At 53.7% G+C, this 14,240-nt stretch overlaps 3 protein-coding genes and 1 long non-coding RNA gene across 5 annotated transcripts; 3 read left to right on the top strand and 1 right to left on the bottom strand.

The window, feature by feature from the left end:
• On the top strand, positions 1–2,966 carry LOC120650939. The gene is made up of 2 exons (XR_005665869.1): positions 1–1,974; positions 2,675–2,966. It is a non-coding gene; the product is annotated as an uncharacterized LOC120650939 (long non-coding RNA).
• A 1,079-nt stretch (positions 2,967–4,045) lies between these two features.
• Positions 4,046–5,375, top strand: LOC120647866 (heavy metal-associated isoprenylated plant protein 6-like). The gene is made up of 4 exons (XM_039924686.1): positions 4,046–4,127; positions 4,242–4,556; positions 4,634–4,957; positions 5,173–5,375. Exons 1-4 carry the CDS (start codon positions 4,046–4,048, stop codon positions 5,373–5,375), a joined length of 924 nt encoding a protein of 307 aa, XP_039780620.1.
• Positions 5,376–7,479: 2,104 nt separating this feature from the next.
• Positions 7,480–8,202, bottom strand: LOC120647865 (formin-like protein 5). The gene has a single exon (XM_039924685.1). The coding sequence runs from the start codon at positions 8,200–8,202 to the stop codon at positions 7,480–7,482; it is 723 nt and encodes a 240-aa protein (XP_039780619.1).
• A 2,667-nt stretch (positions 8,203–10,869) lies between these two features.
• Positions 10,870–12,789, top strand: LOC120650938 (heavy metal-associated isoprenylated plant protein 6-like). Of its 2 annotated transcripts, XM_039928249.1 has the most exons (5): positions 10,870–11,164; positions 11,271–11,608; positions 11,707–11,785; positions 11,902–12,414; positions 12,511–12,789. In XM_039928249.1, the coding sequence occupies exons 1-4, from the start codon at positions 10,993–10,995 to the stop codon at positions 12,396–12,398; spliced, it is 1,086 nt and encodes a 361-aa protein (XP_039784183.1). In that variant the 5' UTR covers positions 10,870–10,992; the 3' UTR covers positions 12,399–12,414; positions 12,511–12,789. The 2 variants fall into 2 exon arrangements, with proteins under 2 accessions (XP_039784183.1, XP_039784181.1); XM_039928247.1 differs by having other exon boundaries at positions 11,902–12,787.
• Positions 12,790–14,240: the final 1,451 nt, after the last annotated feature.

Genomic DNA, 14,240 nt, shown 5'->3' with positions numbered 1-14,240 from the left:
CCTGTACTTTCGAAGCAAGGCAGTACTCGGCTTACCGGTTTCGACTACCTCCTACTCCCGGCATGCGGTTAGTACAATTCAAACTCGATCACAGGACCAGACAACGAACGGTCCTTAACCGACACAAACGGGGCTAACCTTTCCCCGCACGGTCTCCGAATTCTTTTCCTTTCTTACATATTCCAATATTCCATACATTCAAAATAATGAGATATCCTATATCTCGCAAGTGACCAGAATCCACTCGACTTCTACCGAGATCTATTATGCATAGTATTTCTATCATCCTATACATGCTAGTACAACTCAAGGGAACCTAGGGATCATGCAACTAGGGTTTCAAACAATTCCTAAACCTAATGCATGAGTAATAGAGACATATATAGGTGTCATAATTTGAAATAACAGGACATGCACCGGGGCTTACCTTGAGTCTGCTGCTCAGCACTAGGGTCAGCTGGGCCTTGGGCTGCCTCCTCACGAACCTCCTGCTGTGGGGCTTGCCCCTACGACTCCTGTGGCTCCGCAACCACCTCGTATACCACCTCCTCCGCGGCGGCTGCTACACGTGTGCATATGCACATGACATGAGAATGCATGCATGATTTACAAAAGTTATAAGTATTCAATATCCCAATTACATATCGGTCCCACCGACCGGTCAGACCGGTCCCATATGACTCCTAACATGCTACCGGTCAGACCGGTCCCTTCCAACCGGTCAGATCGGTCCTACTCAGACCAAGAGCTAGAATTCATGGCGCGGTGAAAATCGCCCACCAAAACCAAAACTCTCCTAGGAACTAGTTCAGGGGTGCATTTGGACGTGTTTGACCAGACGGAACCACCTAAAATCACCTAGAACGGGAGATCGACCATCACACGCTAAAATACCTTGGATGAGCTTTTCCTCCGCGAAGAACTTGAATCCACGTCACCCCGGGAAGGAGCACCTGGAGAGGATGATCCTCGACCCTGATTTGAAGCTCCCCAAGCCTTAAAATGGAGTTTGGAATGAGGGATTAGGGAGTGAGGGTTTTGGGAGAGGAGAGCTCGGGGAAAGAGGGAGTTGGTGTGGTGAAGATGAGTGAATTGGTGAGGGAGAGAGAGAGAGTGGTTTAAATGATGTGGAGCCCAAAAACGGTTGGCCCAGGTTCAACCGGTCAGACCGGTTGCTCCGACCGGTCAGACCGGTCCGGCCCAGACTAACAAGAAATTTTGCTATCTTATGGTCTGTGGCTTAAATTTAAAACTAATGGCCTTGATTAAACTTAATTAGGGTTGATTAACACCTGGGTGTTACAATCGCTTCCTGATTCCTCTCTTCGCTACCCTCCTCCGTTGGACCTTGGTCCTCGCCTCTCTTCGCTCGCCTTCGTCTTCGCTGTTTGGACCTTGGTCTTCGACGGTCTTCGTTTGCCTTCGTCTTCGCTATTTGGACCTTGGTCTTCGCCTCTCTTCGCTTGAAGCCCGAGGCCCTTCGCTCGCTCGGGATGCTGAGCCGGCAGAAGACCTTGTCATTGGACCCGAAATGGTCCGCGGGCTTTCGGTCGATGGCCAAAGGTGGCGTCCCCAACAGTGATGCAGCACTATACCAGCTATTGCAGAGTTGATCTTGGATAAGAAGGAGGAGGAGAAGAAGTTGAGGGAGTTTAGGTGGGAGGAGGAGAAAAAAATGAAGGAGGATAGGTGGAAGGAGACAAAGATGATTCAACAGCAAAAGATATCATTGGAAAAAGACAAATTGATATCATTGGAAAAAGGCAAACTGATGTGGGAACAAGAACAGAAAAATCATGTTCTGTGATGTGAGTACCATGGATCCGGATCAGAAGACACATGTGTTGACAATGAGAGCACAAATTGCAGCACAACAGATGGATGCCTTCAATGCTAGGTTTGGTGGTGGGTTTAGCGTTTCTAGTGGTGGAACAGGAGGTGATGCCGATGGTGCAGCCATTTAATTTATGCTTGGTGAGTTATTTTCTCTTTTATTTGCTTATTTGAGTACTTTAGATCATGCACTAAGACCATAACCAGAAATTAGTCAGACTAGCTTAGCAAGCTTTGATTTTTTTCTCTCTACGGTCGGTGATGTTTTGTGACAGAGGTATACTAGTTGTAAACCATCTTTAGCAGCTTCTTGTAGAGATATGTTTGGTTATTTTCTAGTACTGCTTGATGCTTGCAGAGATGCTTGTTGAATACATTTATGTTGACTGCCAGGTTGTTGCTTAGGTAATTTGGAGAAATGAATCAGCATTACAAACAGCCTGATTGTTTATGTAGCATCTGGTTTGATGTAACACGTGTTGTCTAGCTCTGTTTTGTGCACCAGCCTGTTCCATTGGTATTTTTTTACTGCTGGACAAATGGTTGTCGTGTCTAGGTCCTGTTTCAAGCTTTTATATGCACTGCCATATGATCTGTCCCTTTATTTGTCTCTTGTTTAAGGTTCATAATTCTTAGCCTTTGATCTGTGATTGGTAAATGGGAAGTCAACAAATGTAGAATCTGCACTTTTTTCGGGTGAAATTTCTGCATCTTGTCACCTTGATGTGGATAACAAAAAGAAGTGGCTTGTCACTATAGTTTGTCAGCTGATTCCAAAATCTGTTTTTCTTGAAAAAGTATACGTAACTTAACAACTTTTTTTATCTATTTGAAAATGTAGGTGGTCATTCCGCTTGACTGCGATCAGTAACTCCTCCAGAAGTAGAACAAACCCGTTAGAGAAACACGAAATACTTTCAGGTGGTTTCAGTTGATAACCATGAGTTTTGGTCCATGGACTTTGTTTACCACGACAGTGCTGTGAAGAATCTGCAGGAAGCACTTTTGGAGTCTCATAGTTTGTGTGCTAGTGATGCCCATAGATTGGTAGTAGCATGTCATATAAACTATAGTTGTATTATACTTGGTTTCGACTGCTGTCCAGATTCAGTTGGATAGGTATTGGCTCTGCAGTGATTTGTACTAGAACCATTTTTCAATCGGTGACATCTTGTGCATTGTCATGTCTGCATCCAGCTGTGAATTGACATATATGATTTGAGTCCATTCGGTTTGAGCAGTCGCTATGGGAGTCCATTTACTAATGTGATATACATAGAGAGAAACTTGAAATAGGAAAGAAAAAGATTTAGGGGCTGAGAAGTAGGGACCCTTGCTGGAGTTGGGTGCAACAAACAAAGCCCCAGAAAGTAGGAAAAGCCTCTACTCAAAAAGTTGATGGACCTCCAATGCACTTTATTCTTATAACTTCTTTTCCTCATAATAGTATTATCTTTTGACTAATTGTAAAAGGCTCATCTACCGATCTATGATTGCTAGAAATTTATACCATTCAAATGAATATATATCTCCTACTATAAGTGAAATAACCACATTGTTTCTATTAAAAAAATGCACTTGACATAGTACATGATAGGTATTCAGTCTTGCGGTCTTGCCTCCCAAAACTGTTGCCTAATAAACCCTCATTCCAAATTAAATGTGTCAGATTTCACGAGAAGCGAACATGCCATCTAAGATATGGCCATATGGAAAACTATAGAGGAAGATATATCTCGGATGGTATATATGTTCGAGCAGATTTGACCAGCAATTCCTCTCCCACGTTAAATAATTCCTAAATAATAATTACAGATTCTGATCGAGCCTCCGAAAAAACTCTCTCCTAAACTCTCACTCCAAATCGTATTTAACGCAATTAAAAAAATCGTATTTAACGCGGGAGAGGTAATTGCTGAATAATTGCAGCTTTGATCTGCCGATTGATTCCCCGTGATTCCTTTTTTTTTCTGGTGAAACGAAAAGGAGATGAGCTCTCATCAATGTTTCCACGATCCCCGCCCCGCGCACGATGATCGATCACCTCCGTGCTCCCGTATATAAACCCCGATCGAGAGCCAACAGGCCATGCACAGCACAGCAATACACCCATAGAGCTAGCACGCACGCACACGCCGAGTAGATCGACCGGTGTCGAGCCCGGCCCCGGATCGACGACGAGATAGATCATCGGGCACCGCGTGCACCGGCAATGGCGCCTGTCATCCTCGCCATGGACGTGCACTGCGGCAGCTGCGCCAAGAAGATCCGGAAAGCCATCATGAAGGTGCCTGGTACGTGCGTACCCTGGCTGCCGGCCTCCATGTTCGTTATATATATCATCCATGCCAGCGCCTGTGATCGTCTGATCTCTCCCTCATCTTTAATTTGCTCGCGGGAGCGTGTAGGGGCGGAGAGCGTGACCGCGTCCTACGAGACCGGGCTCGTGGTGGTCGAGGGCACGGCCGACGCGGCGGCGGTCATGGCGCGGCTCCGAGCCAGGACGAACAAGGCCGTCAGGGTCGTGAGCGACGGCGTGGAGGAGGACGGGGAGGCGGCGGCCGCGGGGGCCAGCGCCAGCGGCAGCGTCAACGCTAATCCGCCGCCGCCTGCCGGGCCAGCTGATGACCCTCCAGCTCCGGCGCCGCCCATCGTCCTGGAGATGGACCTCCACTGCCGGTCCTGCGCCGAGAAGGTCGAGAGGCGCGTCATGGAGATCCCAGGTACGCGCGCGCCATGGGCACGCACGATATAGGGCCGTGCCATTTTTCACGTGTGCTTAGTCCGTGCGTGCGTGCAGGCGTGGACGCGGTCACGACGGACGTGCCGGGGCGCCGGGTGGAGGTCACCGGCACGGCGGACGCCTCGACGGTGGCGACGAGCGTCGAGGTCAGGATGAGGAGGCCCGTCAGGGTGGTCAGCGACCCCCGCAGCGCGGGGGACGCGCCGGCACGGTACGACCACGAGCAGCGGAAGGCGGCCGCGGCGCGGGCAGCGGCGGAGCAGATGTGGGAGCTGTACGGGGCGACGACGGCGCACGCGGAGCCGCGGCCGCAGGAGGTGGCGGCTACCGACAATGCCAGCAACCACTCATCGTCGCCGTCGTCAGCGGCGTGTCCCGCCGGTGGGCGCCGGCGGGGACGACGAGGCGCCTCTCAGCGAGCTCCATCTCCGCCACCGGTCCAGCAACCGCAATGCCGTGGTTGCATGCCTCCGTCTCCGCCGGCGTCGTCGTCGTCGTACGGTTCCCCTCCGCCGGAAGGAGTGTACGGCGACCAACACTGGGCGGCGCCCGCCCCACTAGGCAACACTAGACGTGGGGCTTCTATATGCCTCAAGGAGGAGGTGAATGTTACGGGCAGCATTGGCCGGCGTACCAACCGCCGGAGGTGGGCGCCTTCTATACGCATCAAGGAGGAGATTGTTTCGGGCAGCAGTACAGGCCGGCGTACCCGCCGCCGGAACCAGAGCCGGAGGGCTACTACTATCCATACGGTGGCCAGCCGGCGGATGAGAATCCTGGCAGTTGTTCCATCCAGTGATGAACTGATGATGAGACTGAGGCCGGGGCAAGGAGAAGTCCAATGCACATCATGTGCCACATAGCCATCTAATGTGATACATAAAGTAATAAAGCCCAAAATAATGTACAACAATGGGCACAAATAACATTAAACAATGTGCCCATATGTCTGGTTTATGTACCGCTCCGACCACCAAGAAGCGCACTTGGAAGTGTGCCATCATGGCAAATGCGTAGAGCCTGACTCTCATCTATAAATTAAAAGAAAAATGAGCATCCTGTATTTGTTTACAGTGGGAATTTTGTGTATTTAATTTCTACGTTCTGAGTCCAACAGCGCAGTGTAATTAAACATGTCTTCTGTTTGTAATTCCCATTCCATCTAATCAGTGACACTGATAGGAGGATCAGAGATTCAGAGGTTGGAATGCGATGGTGAAAACTGGATTCTCAATGCCCATCTTAACCTTGGAGTACGTGGTTCGAAAGAAAAAGATTTCCATTATTCCGAGCTGTCATTGCTACAAGATACTGTAAACTTCTATGGAGTACAAAATTATAATTTGCTTTACGACAAGAAATATTCGCATGCAGGTGGTTGTTTATTTAAACTCAGAGAAGTCAGGAGAGCTTGTCGTGTAATGGAGGGTGCAAATATGTTGTACGTACTGGGCTCCGTCCAGCAAAGAATGCAACTATATATATAGAATTTAAAATTTGTCCCACAAATAATGTAATTGTGGCTTTTCAACTATGATAATTAAACTTATTCGTGCACACGTAGTTCCGCCTGCCCTGTTTCCGTTAGAATTTACATGCAGGGTTATTTATAACATTTTATTTCCACCACCAATTTATCCTACAATTCATAGTATTGCAAGAAATAAACACGTCAATTTAGGGTACGGATCATGTTCTGTATGGCACCTCAACTTGCTTTTTTAGGGACGCGGTTCACCCGGACATGGTTTTTGCCCGGTCATCGTCAGCTAAGATCAGTTTCAATAAGAGTTTTATGGAAGATTTTATGATATTAAATATCATCAATTTGCTGATTTGGTAAGGAGAGAGAAGAATGAAGTTTCATGGGATGTGAGGAGGATTTCATCACCATGAAACTCATCTGACATAACTGTGCCCATAAAACTTCCAATGAGACTGGCCTTAAAATTATGGTTGGATATGCACGATTTGGAGTGGCAAAGGCATGATCCCAAATGTTAAGTAGTAGAATATAGCACCAGAGGCACCGCCGGCTCGAACGAGGACACGGACTCAAATACTACTAGGGGTGCCAATGGGTGACCCTTAGGCTATCCGCACTCGTGATACTCCAAATTCACTCTTTAAATGGAATATTCCATCCTGGTCATCGAGATTCTCTACTCTATATTCAGTTTCTCCGCATTCATTCATTCTCTATATCTCCTCTATATACCAACTAATCAGCGTGGGACCCACAAGATAGATTTTTTTATCCACCCAAACCCCTTTCTCTCCCACCGGCCACAGCACACTCCTCTCTCTCTCTTCGCTGCGGCGGTTGGGGAGCTGCGCCGGCCGGCGTCCCCTGCGCTGGGCCAAGGAGCGGCGGCGGCCTCCCTCCTCCCTCGCCACTAGCGGCGGCTCCCTGGCACGGGGCGGGCGGAGCTCGGCCGTGGCCCCCTGTGGCGCCGCGGGCAGAGCTCGGCGTGGCCCCTGCGGGCCGCCGCGTCCCCGGCCTCCAGCGCCGGCCTCGGGCGGAGCAAGGCCCCGCCCCCGGCGGCCTCGCGGCAGAGCAGGGCCCTGCCCCCTGCTGGTGGCGAGCTCCCGGGCGCAGGGGCGCGCGGCGGCGAGCTCGTGGCGCTTCTGATTCGGCCCGTCCATGGCAGCCTCGAGCTCGGCGGGGCCAGCGCCCGCCCCATCCATCCTCCTCGGCGAGGGGCGGCCAGCGGGCCTCGTCGTCGTGGCACGCCCCATGGCGGCGGCCGGATCCCCCCCCCTCTCGGCCAGATCTTGGCGCGGCTAGCCGGGGAAGCCCGCGCGGGGCGGCAGCCGGCTCCACCCCGGCCTCCTCCCCTGCTGGGCGCCGCCCCTCCCTTGTCCTCCTCCCCTCCTCCTCTGAGCGCGCGGAGGCCAGGCCCCTAAAGCGTACCGGCGGCGCCACCTCCCGCAGATCCATGGCGCCGCTCCTCCCGGAGCTTCGCCGCGGCCCTTCCCTCCCTCGATTCGACGCAGCGGCAAGATCTCCGGCCGGCCTTCTTCCCTCTTTGGCCTCCCCTGCCTCTCCTCGCCTCGCCGAGGTGCGCGGAGGTGCAGGACCGGCGGCCGCGCGCGGGGCGGAAGATACGGCAGCCAGGCCAAGGCGGAGGAGGCGGAGGCGGAGGCGCGCGCGGCAGCGAGGCCCAGGCAGAGGAGGCGCGTGGCGAGGTGGAGAGGCGGAGCTCACCGCCTCGTGGCGCGCAGGGCAGGGGAGCTTGTGAGGCGGCGGCCCGCGGAGGTCTGCGGGGCGGGGGAGCTCGAGCGAGGCGGGAGCCGTGCCGCGGCGCGGCGCCTCGTGGAGCTTGTGCCCTCGGCGACCGGTGCCCCGTGGGCCGCGCGGGGCCATGGCGGAGGCGCGGCACGGCGGGACCATGGACTGGAGGGTCCATGCCTTCTCCCTCGCCGGCGGCTCGAGCTCGAGCTCGAGCTTGGAGCTCCGAGATCCGCTTCTTCCTGAGCGTATCCGGCGGCGAGCAGGGTGGCGCGAGTTCCTTCCTTCGGCATCTGCGGCGGCCAAGGTGGAGCAGAGCCTCAGCTTCCCGACGGCGGCGGCAGCAACGGCGGTTGGGGATGGGCCGCGGGAAGGACGAAAGGGGCCCGCGCATGGCTGTGTACCGTCTCGTCCGTGCCGCGCTGCATATGGCGTGTCAGAGGCCGCTCTGGATAATACCGCAGTCCTTTACAGCACCCGCTGCAGCAAAATTTTCTGTATATGGTACTAAAAGTTTGGGTTGCGGATGGGTTACCGCACCCAGTGCGGACAGCCTTAGGACCACCTCCAATCCTCTTTTGTTTAAAATATTGTATTAGAGTTGGAGGTACACCTAAGGATTATCCACTTGCACCCCTAAATACTACTAGTGAATGCGTACATTCCGGGCAGCCGTGCAGGTCAACACAGTTTTTTTTTTTTTGAAAGAAAAAAGGTCAACGCAGTAGTATCAGAAAATCTCCTCCTGCCATAAAAAAAGAAGAAGAAAATCTCCTCCTCCCACACCACCGATAGGATTTGAGTTCTGGGCCCCAAGTGCAAAGTCACCAAGCGAATGGTCATTAAATTGCTGGGCCTAGTGGGCCACATCGTTCCTATTAAAGCCCCACGCTACGCCAGATCAAACCGCGCACGCAGCATAAATAAATACTAAATAAATAAATAAAAGCCCGACATGGAGTCAAAGCGGCAGAAGAGCCCACATGTCAGGCCGCAAGGCCCAGCCCGTGACAACCGGAGGGCCCATCACCGGCTGCCGCGCGAGGATTCCGCGCCAACCGACATTTGAAAAAGCCTCGGGAGTCGGGAGGCACGAACCATCCGGCGGCCCGTACGGATCCAGCGCGAGGGTACCCACGTGGGTGCCGTACCGCGCCGGTGGCCTCCTGTGCGGGGTTCCCTCCACGCGCGCGGCCCGCGTTGTCCCGGTTAGGGTGGAATCGAGCCGAGTCTCGATTTTTTTCGAGCTTTCATCGAAATCAATATATTCGTATTTATTATAGTCTCCCGCATTGTTTGATATGCAACTTCAAATCGAGCATAACGAGCCGAGCCGAGCCGAGCCTGCCAAAATTAACTTTTATTCCAAATCAACTAATCTTTATTTTAAAAAAAGAACGAACGTAATCGGAGCAATTTTGAAACGAGCCACCGAGCCAGCTTAATGAGCTTTTTTTTCCAGCCCTAGTCCCGGTCATGGCGCGCGCGGAGGAAAATCGAACGCCGGCGGGGCCACCACCGGGCCGTCGTTCCGGGGAGGAGACCAACCGGCGCCGCCACCCCGGCCGGAACGCCGCCTGACCGAACTGTTCATGCCCGCTGTGGCTGCGGCGTCGCTCTGGCTCGTTGCAACGGGCATGCATGAGAGACTGGAGTAGTCGAGTAGTAGAGTGCTACCAGGTGTACAGGAGGCAAAGTGTGAGCTTACAGAAGGTAACGTCAAAGCCTTGCTCTCCGTACGTAATCTTGGAAGGGAATCAGATTTTCCGTGGATGAAAACTACTGCTCACTCTAGAGGCTAGTAGTTTGGAAACTCAAATCCTCATGAAATTTCTGACTTTTTACAAAGATTTCTCTTCCCTAGTTGTAGCTCCCCTTATTCATTAGACGCTAAAAAGAGTTGTACTCCCCCACTCCACACTCCGAAAAGCAAATCATTTTAAAAATTCTAGAATAAGTTAACAAAAAAGTAAAATAGTCATATTTGCTCCTATATATTACTTATATTTGCTACTAATTGATTATTGCATAAACATTCATTTTTAAAAAAATATGGTAGGATAACTTGCTTTTTAGATAAATTTTAAATTTTAGAGTGTTTTTTTAAGGATGGAGTACTACTCAATTACTCCTGCAAAAATCCTGCCAAATCCACGATAAAAAAATCCTGCCAAATTTACCCGAAAAAAAAATCCTGCCAAATCCCACGTTCCCAATCCCACCCATGGAACCGAACCACACGGCAGGATGCGCGCCCGAAGAAGCAGCCAGGAAAGGAGCGGTAAGCGGCACGCTTTGACGGCGGCGCACGCTCATCGCATCGCGCACATGTACTACGTGCGTCCAGCCGGTCCGCGGTCAGCAGCTTCGCGCAACATTCTTCCACCGCCGCCTCCCGGGTCCGTCCGACCCGCGCTCGCTCACACCGCAGGCCGCAGCAACCGCATCTCTTCGCCTCCGCCATCACTGCGCCCACCCACCCTGCGGCCCCGGCAGGGTTTCCAAAACCGGTGGGAACCGATCCGGACCGGTCCGGTCCGGTTTCAGTGGGGCCGGTTCTCCAAATTCAAAATTCAAATTTAAATTCAAAAAATGAAAAATTCCCAAAAAATTTCTAAAAATACTTCAAGGTGCGATGAATATAATGGTGTCAAATTTTCTCAAAAATTCGTTCGTTTAACATACTTTTAGGGCATTTAAAGTTACACCAAAAAAGAAAAGAAAAAAAATAAGACGGCTCATTAAAGCCAACTTGATAAACCGGTCAAACCGGTCGGTATACCGTTCCAAACCGGTTACACATGCGATTTTAAATTTGAATTTGAATTCAAACCGGCCGGTTTACCGGCCGGTATACCGGTACGAACCGATTGAACTGAGTTTTTTAATTCAAATTTGAATTCAACCGATACCGACCGATTTCCGACTAAACCAGACCGGTATACCGGTACCGGACCCCGACAGTTTGGCCGGTCCGGTATGTAAATGAAACGTGCGCCCCGCACGCAGGCCGCCGCAGCGCCACCCTCCCTCCCGGCTATTTAACGCCGCCCCCACCCGGCACTCCGCTCCCCACCGTCCCAAACCCCCCCACCCTGCCAGCATCCCACCTCGAACCCCGCGCCCTCGGTAACCACCGCTCAGGCAGGCAGACAGGCAGGCAGACAGGCAGGCAGCCACCACCATGGGAGAGGAGAAGAAGGCCGCCGCCAAGGACGGCGCCGCCGGCGGCGACAAGAAGAAGGAGAAGGACGCAGGGGCCGCGCCGGCGGGGCCGGGGCCCATCGTGCTCAAGGTCGACTTGCATTGCGCCGGGTGCGCGGGCAAGGTCCGCAAGGCCATCAAGCGCGCCCCAGGTGCGTCCATCCGCCGCGCGGGATCGTCGTCGCGGGTTGCCTTGCCGTTGTCCTCCTCTTGCGGGCGTTGGGTTTCGTTTCTGACCGTTGCTTGCTGTGCGCGCAGGGGTGGAGACCGTGACGGCGGACATGGCGGCGGGCAAGGTGGTCGTCACCGGCCCCGCGGACGCCGCGGAGCTCAAGGAGCGCATCGAGGCCAGGGCCAAGAAGCCCGTGCAGATCGTCTCCGCCGGCGCCGGCGCGCCCAAGAAGGACAAGGAGAAGAAGGCGGACGGCGGCGGCGAGAAGAAGCCGGACAAGGAGAAGGGCGGCGGCGGCGGCGGCGGCGGAGACAAGAAGGCCGACAAGGAGAAGGGCGGCGGCGGCGGCGGCGACAAGAAGGCCGAGAAAGACAAGGGCGGCGACAAGCCGAAGGAGGAGAAGAAGGCCAAGGAACCCAAGGAGGTCAGTTACTTGCCGATGATTCCAATTAATCCCGAGCCGCTGCTGCATGCTCTCGTCAGCCTAAACTGAAATTACTCTGCTTTTTTTCTTTCCCCCAGGAGACGGTGACGTTCAAGATCCGGCTCCACTGCGACGGCTGCATCGACCGCATCAAGCGCCGCATCTACAAGATCAAAGGTGCGGTTCCCCCCCCCCCCCCCCCCCCCCCTCGGATTCTCCGCACGACAGAAAAGACCGGCCGTCCAGATCGAACATTCGAATTGACTGTTTCCAATTCCATCTGTTGGTTCCAGGTGTGAAGGATGTGGCGATCGACGCCGCCAAGGACCTGGTGAAGGTGACCGGCACCATGGACGCCGCCGCGCTGCCGGGCTACCTCCGGGACAAGCTCAGCCGGACCGTGGACGTCGTCGCGCCGGGCAAGAAGGACGGCGGCGGAGGCGGCGGCGGCGGCGGCGACAAGAAGGACAAGGGCGACGGCGGCGGCAAGAAGGACGGCGGCGAGGAGAAGAAGGACAAGTCCGCCTCCTCCGCGTCGGTGGCGCCGATGCCCATGGCCGAGGCCGGCATGTACCAGATGCCGCCGCACTACGGGTACGCGCCGTACGCCCCGGCCCCCGGCGGCTACTACGGCGGCGCCCCGGCCCCGCACCCCGCCGGCTTCTACCACCCCGGCGCCGGCGGCCAGTACCCGCCCCCGCCCCCGCCGGCCTACCCGTACGGCGCGTCCCACCTCCACGCGCCCCAGATGTTCAGCGACGAGAACCCCAACGCCTGCTCCGTCATGTGAGCCCCGCCGGCCGCCGGCGCCGCGCCGCGCCGCCTCCCGCCGTCGAACTCCGCTGTGTCATACCAGAAGCTACTATGGCTTGGGTTTTTTAGCAGCAGCTTAGTTAAGCGCCGCGCCGCCTCCCGCCGTCGAACTCCGCTGTGTCATACCAGAAGCTACTATGGCTTGGGTTTTTTAGCAGCAGCTTAGTTAATCATCAGCTAGCTAGTAGTTTAATCGAGTTCCCGTACCAGCAGTCTTCTAGCAGGCCCTGTAAATGACAGCAGCAGCGGCAGCGACTCTCGCCACGCCATGGTGTGTGTCCGTGTAATGCAGCGTCGTGTGTAATCCACCCGCCGCCGATGGAAAATTTTGCCCTTGTACCGCCGCTAATCGCCATTATTACCGCGTCGCTGGTGGAGTGGTGGTGGTGCTCGCGTAACGGCTGAGCGCGACGGTGCCGCGTCGCCGTCGCCGGTGAGGTCATCGACGCTGACGGGTCCCCCGTCTTTTCGCACCCAGGGCAGGGAGGGTTCCCGATGCCCCCGGCGACTTGGCTGGCGCTGCGTCGGCGCGGGGAGCGTCAGATTAACGGTTCCTCTAATCCGGGCGGTTAAGTCAAAAGGCTTGGCGACCTGCGTTGATGGGTTTCTGCTTGTGCACACGGTAGTGTGTTCGTTGTCTTGCGGTTCGTTGTCTTGTGGTTTTGGCACAACCGGAGCATATCGCTAACCTTAGTTTAGTGCTAATCGTCCGCCTCGTCTTTTTCCTTAAGGATAAAGTGAAATCTTTACTTTATTGGCAGATACAGTAGTATACAATTCGACCGTGGCGTCCTCTCTTGTTCTCGACGGAGTTCTCTAGGGGGGTTTAGCTCCGGCGACGGCAGGAGAGGGACGGCGGCCGTGGTTTCTCTTCGATCCGACGTGGATGAGCAGCGGGCCTGGAATATTCTGGGGGGGGGGGGGGGGGGGGGGGGGGTCTTTATTAGTGTGGGTGGGTCAATCAGTCAATGGTCATGGCACGGTGTTTTTCTAATTTTCTGCGTTGCGTTGCGGCTGCGAGTATGCGAAGCCAACTTGCTCTTGGGTGGGTCGGAGACTTCCAAAACGGAGCGCTCGCGCTCGGTGGTTGATTGTCGGAGATGAGTATGCTGGGCGCGTGGTCTACCTCTGGCGCGGACGATTTAGCAACGGGTGGTTAATTAATTAATTAATTAATTACTCCGCCTGCGTGTGCATATTTGAGTCCGAAGAGATGTATACATATATAAATATCAACCCTATTATGTCACCCTCTTATCCTAGTTGATTGATAAGGACGTTAATATGTGTCCGGAAGCTTGATTCTTCTTCCTGCTCAAACGGTTCTCTTTTCACACCTAGTTTCACTCTCACTCACTCCCTAGCTAGCGTGCTATTGTTCGTCGTCCTCGCAAGGGTGAGCATATAGTAAACGTGAGCGAGAGTATGGCACGACTCAACCTGGACCTCATTCTAGTGTCGTCGCATTAAGAGTATGCCGCAACCACCAGAACTCACGGTTGGCTTAGTGAAATCGCTTTTCCTTTGGCGGGCTTGGATTATACCGTTGTATCACGAGGGCGTTGGAAAATCATACGCCGCAATGTCTACATAGATAGTGTATCTATTCGGCCACCATTGGAAGGAATAGGATGTCAAGAACAAGGAAGATCATATTGCCTGCATTTAACTCTATTGATGATATGATTATCGACCTATTCGTCAAGCTATGTAAAAAGAAAAGGTCATATTAATATATTGTGCGCGTTTAGGAAAATTTGCATTTTAAAATAAGTAGGGGTGCAAATGGGTGACCCTTAGGTGCAGCTCCAATCTTCTT

This window comes from Panicum virgatum, chromosome 9K (genome assembly GCF_016808335.1).
Source record: "Panicum virgatum strain AP13 chromosome 9K, P.virgatum_v5, whole genome shotgun sequence".
NCBI lineage: Eukaryota > Viridiplantae > Streptophyta > Magnoliopsida > Poales > Poaceae > Panicum > Panicum virgatum.
The sequence above is the reverse complement of the archived record's forward strand: the minus strand, read 5'-3'. Positions and strand labels throughout refer to the sequence as shown.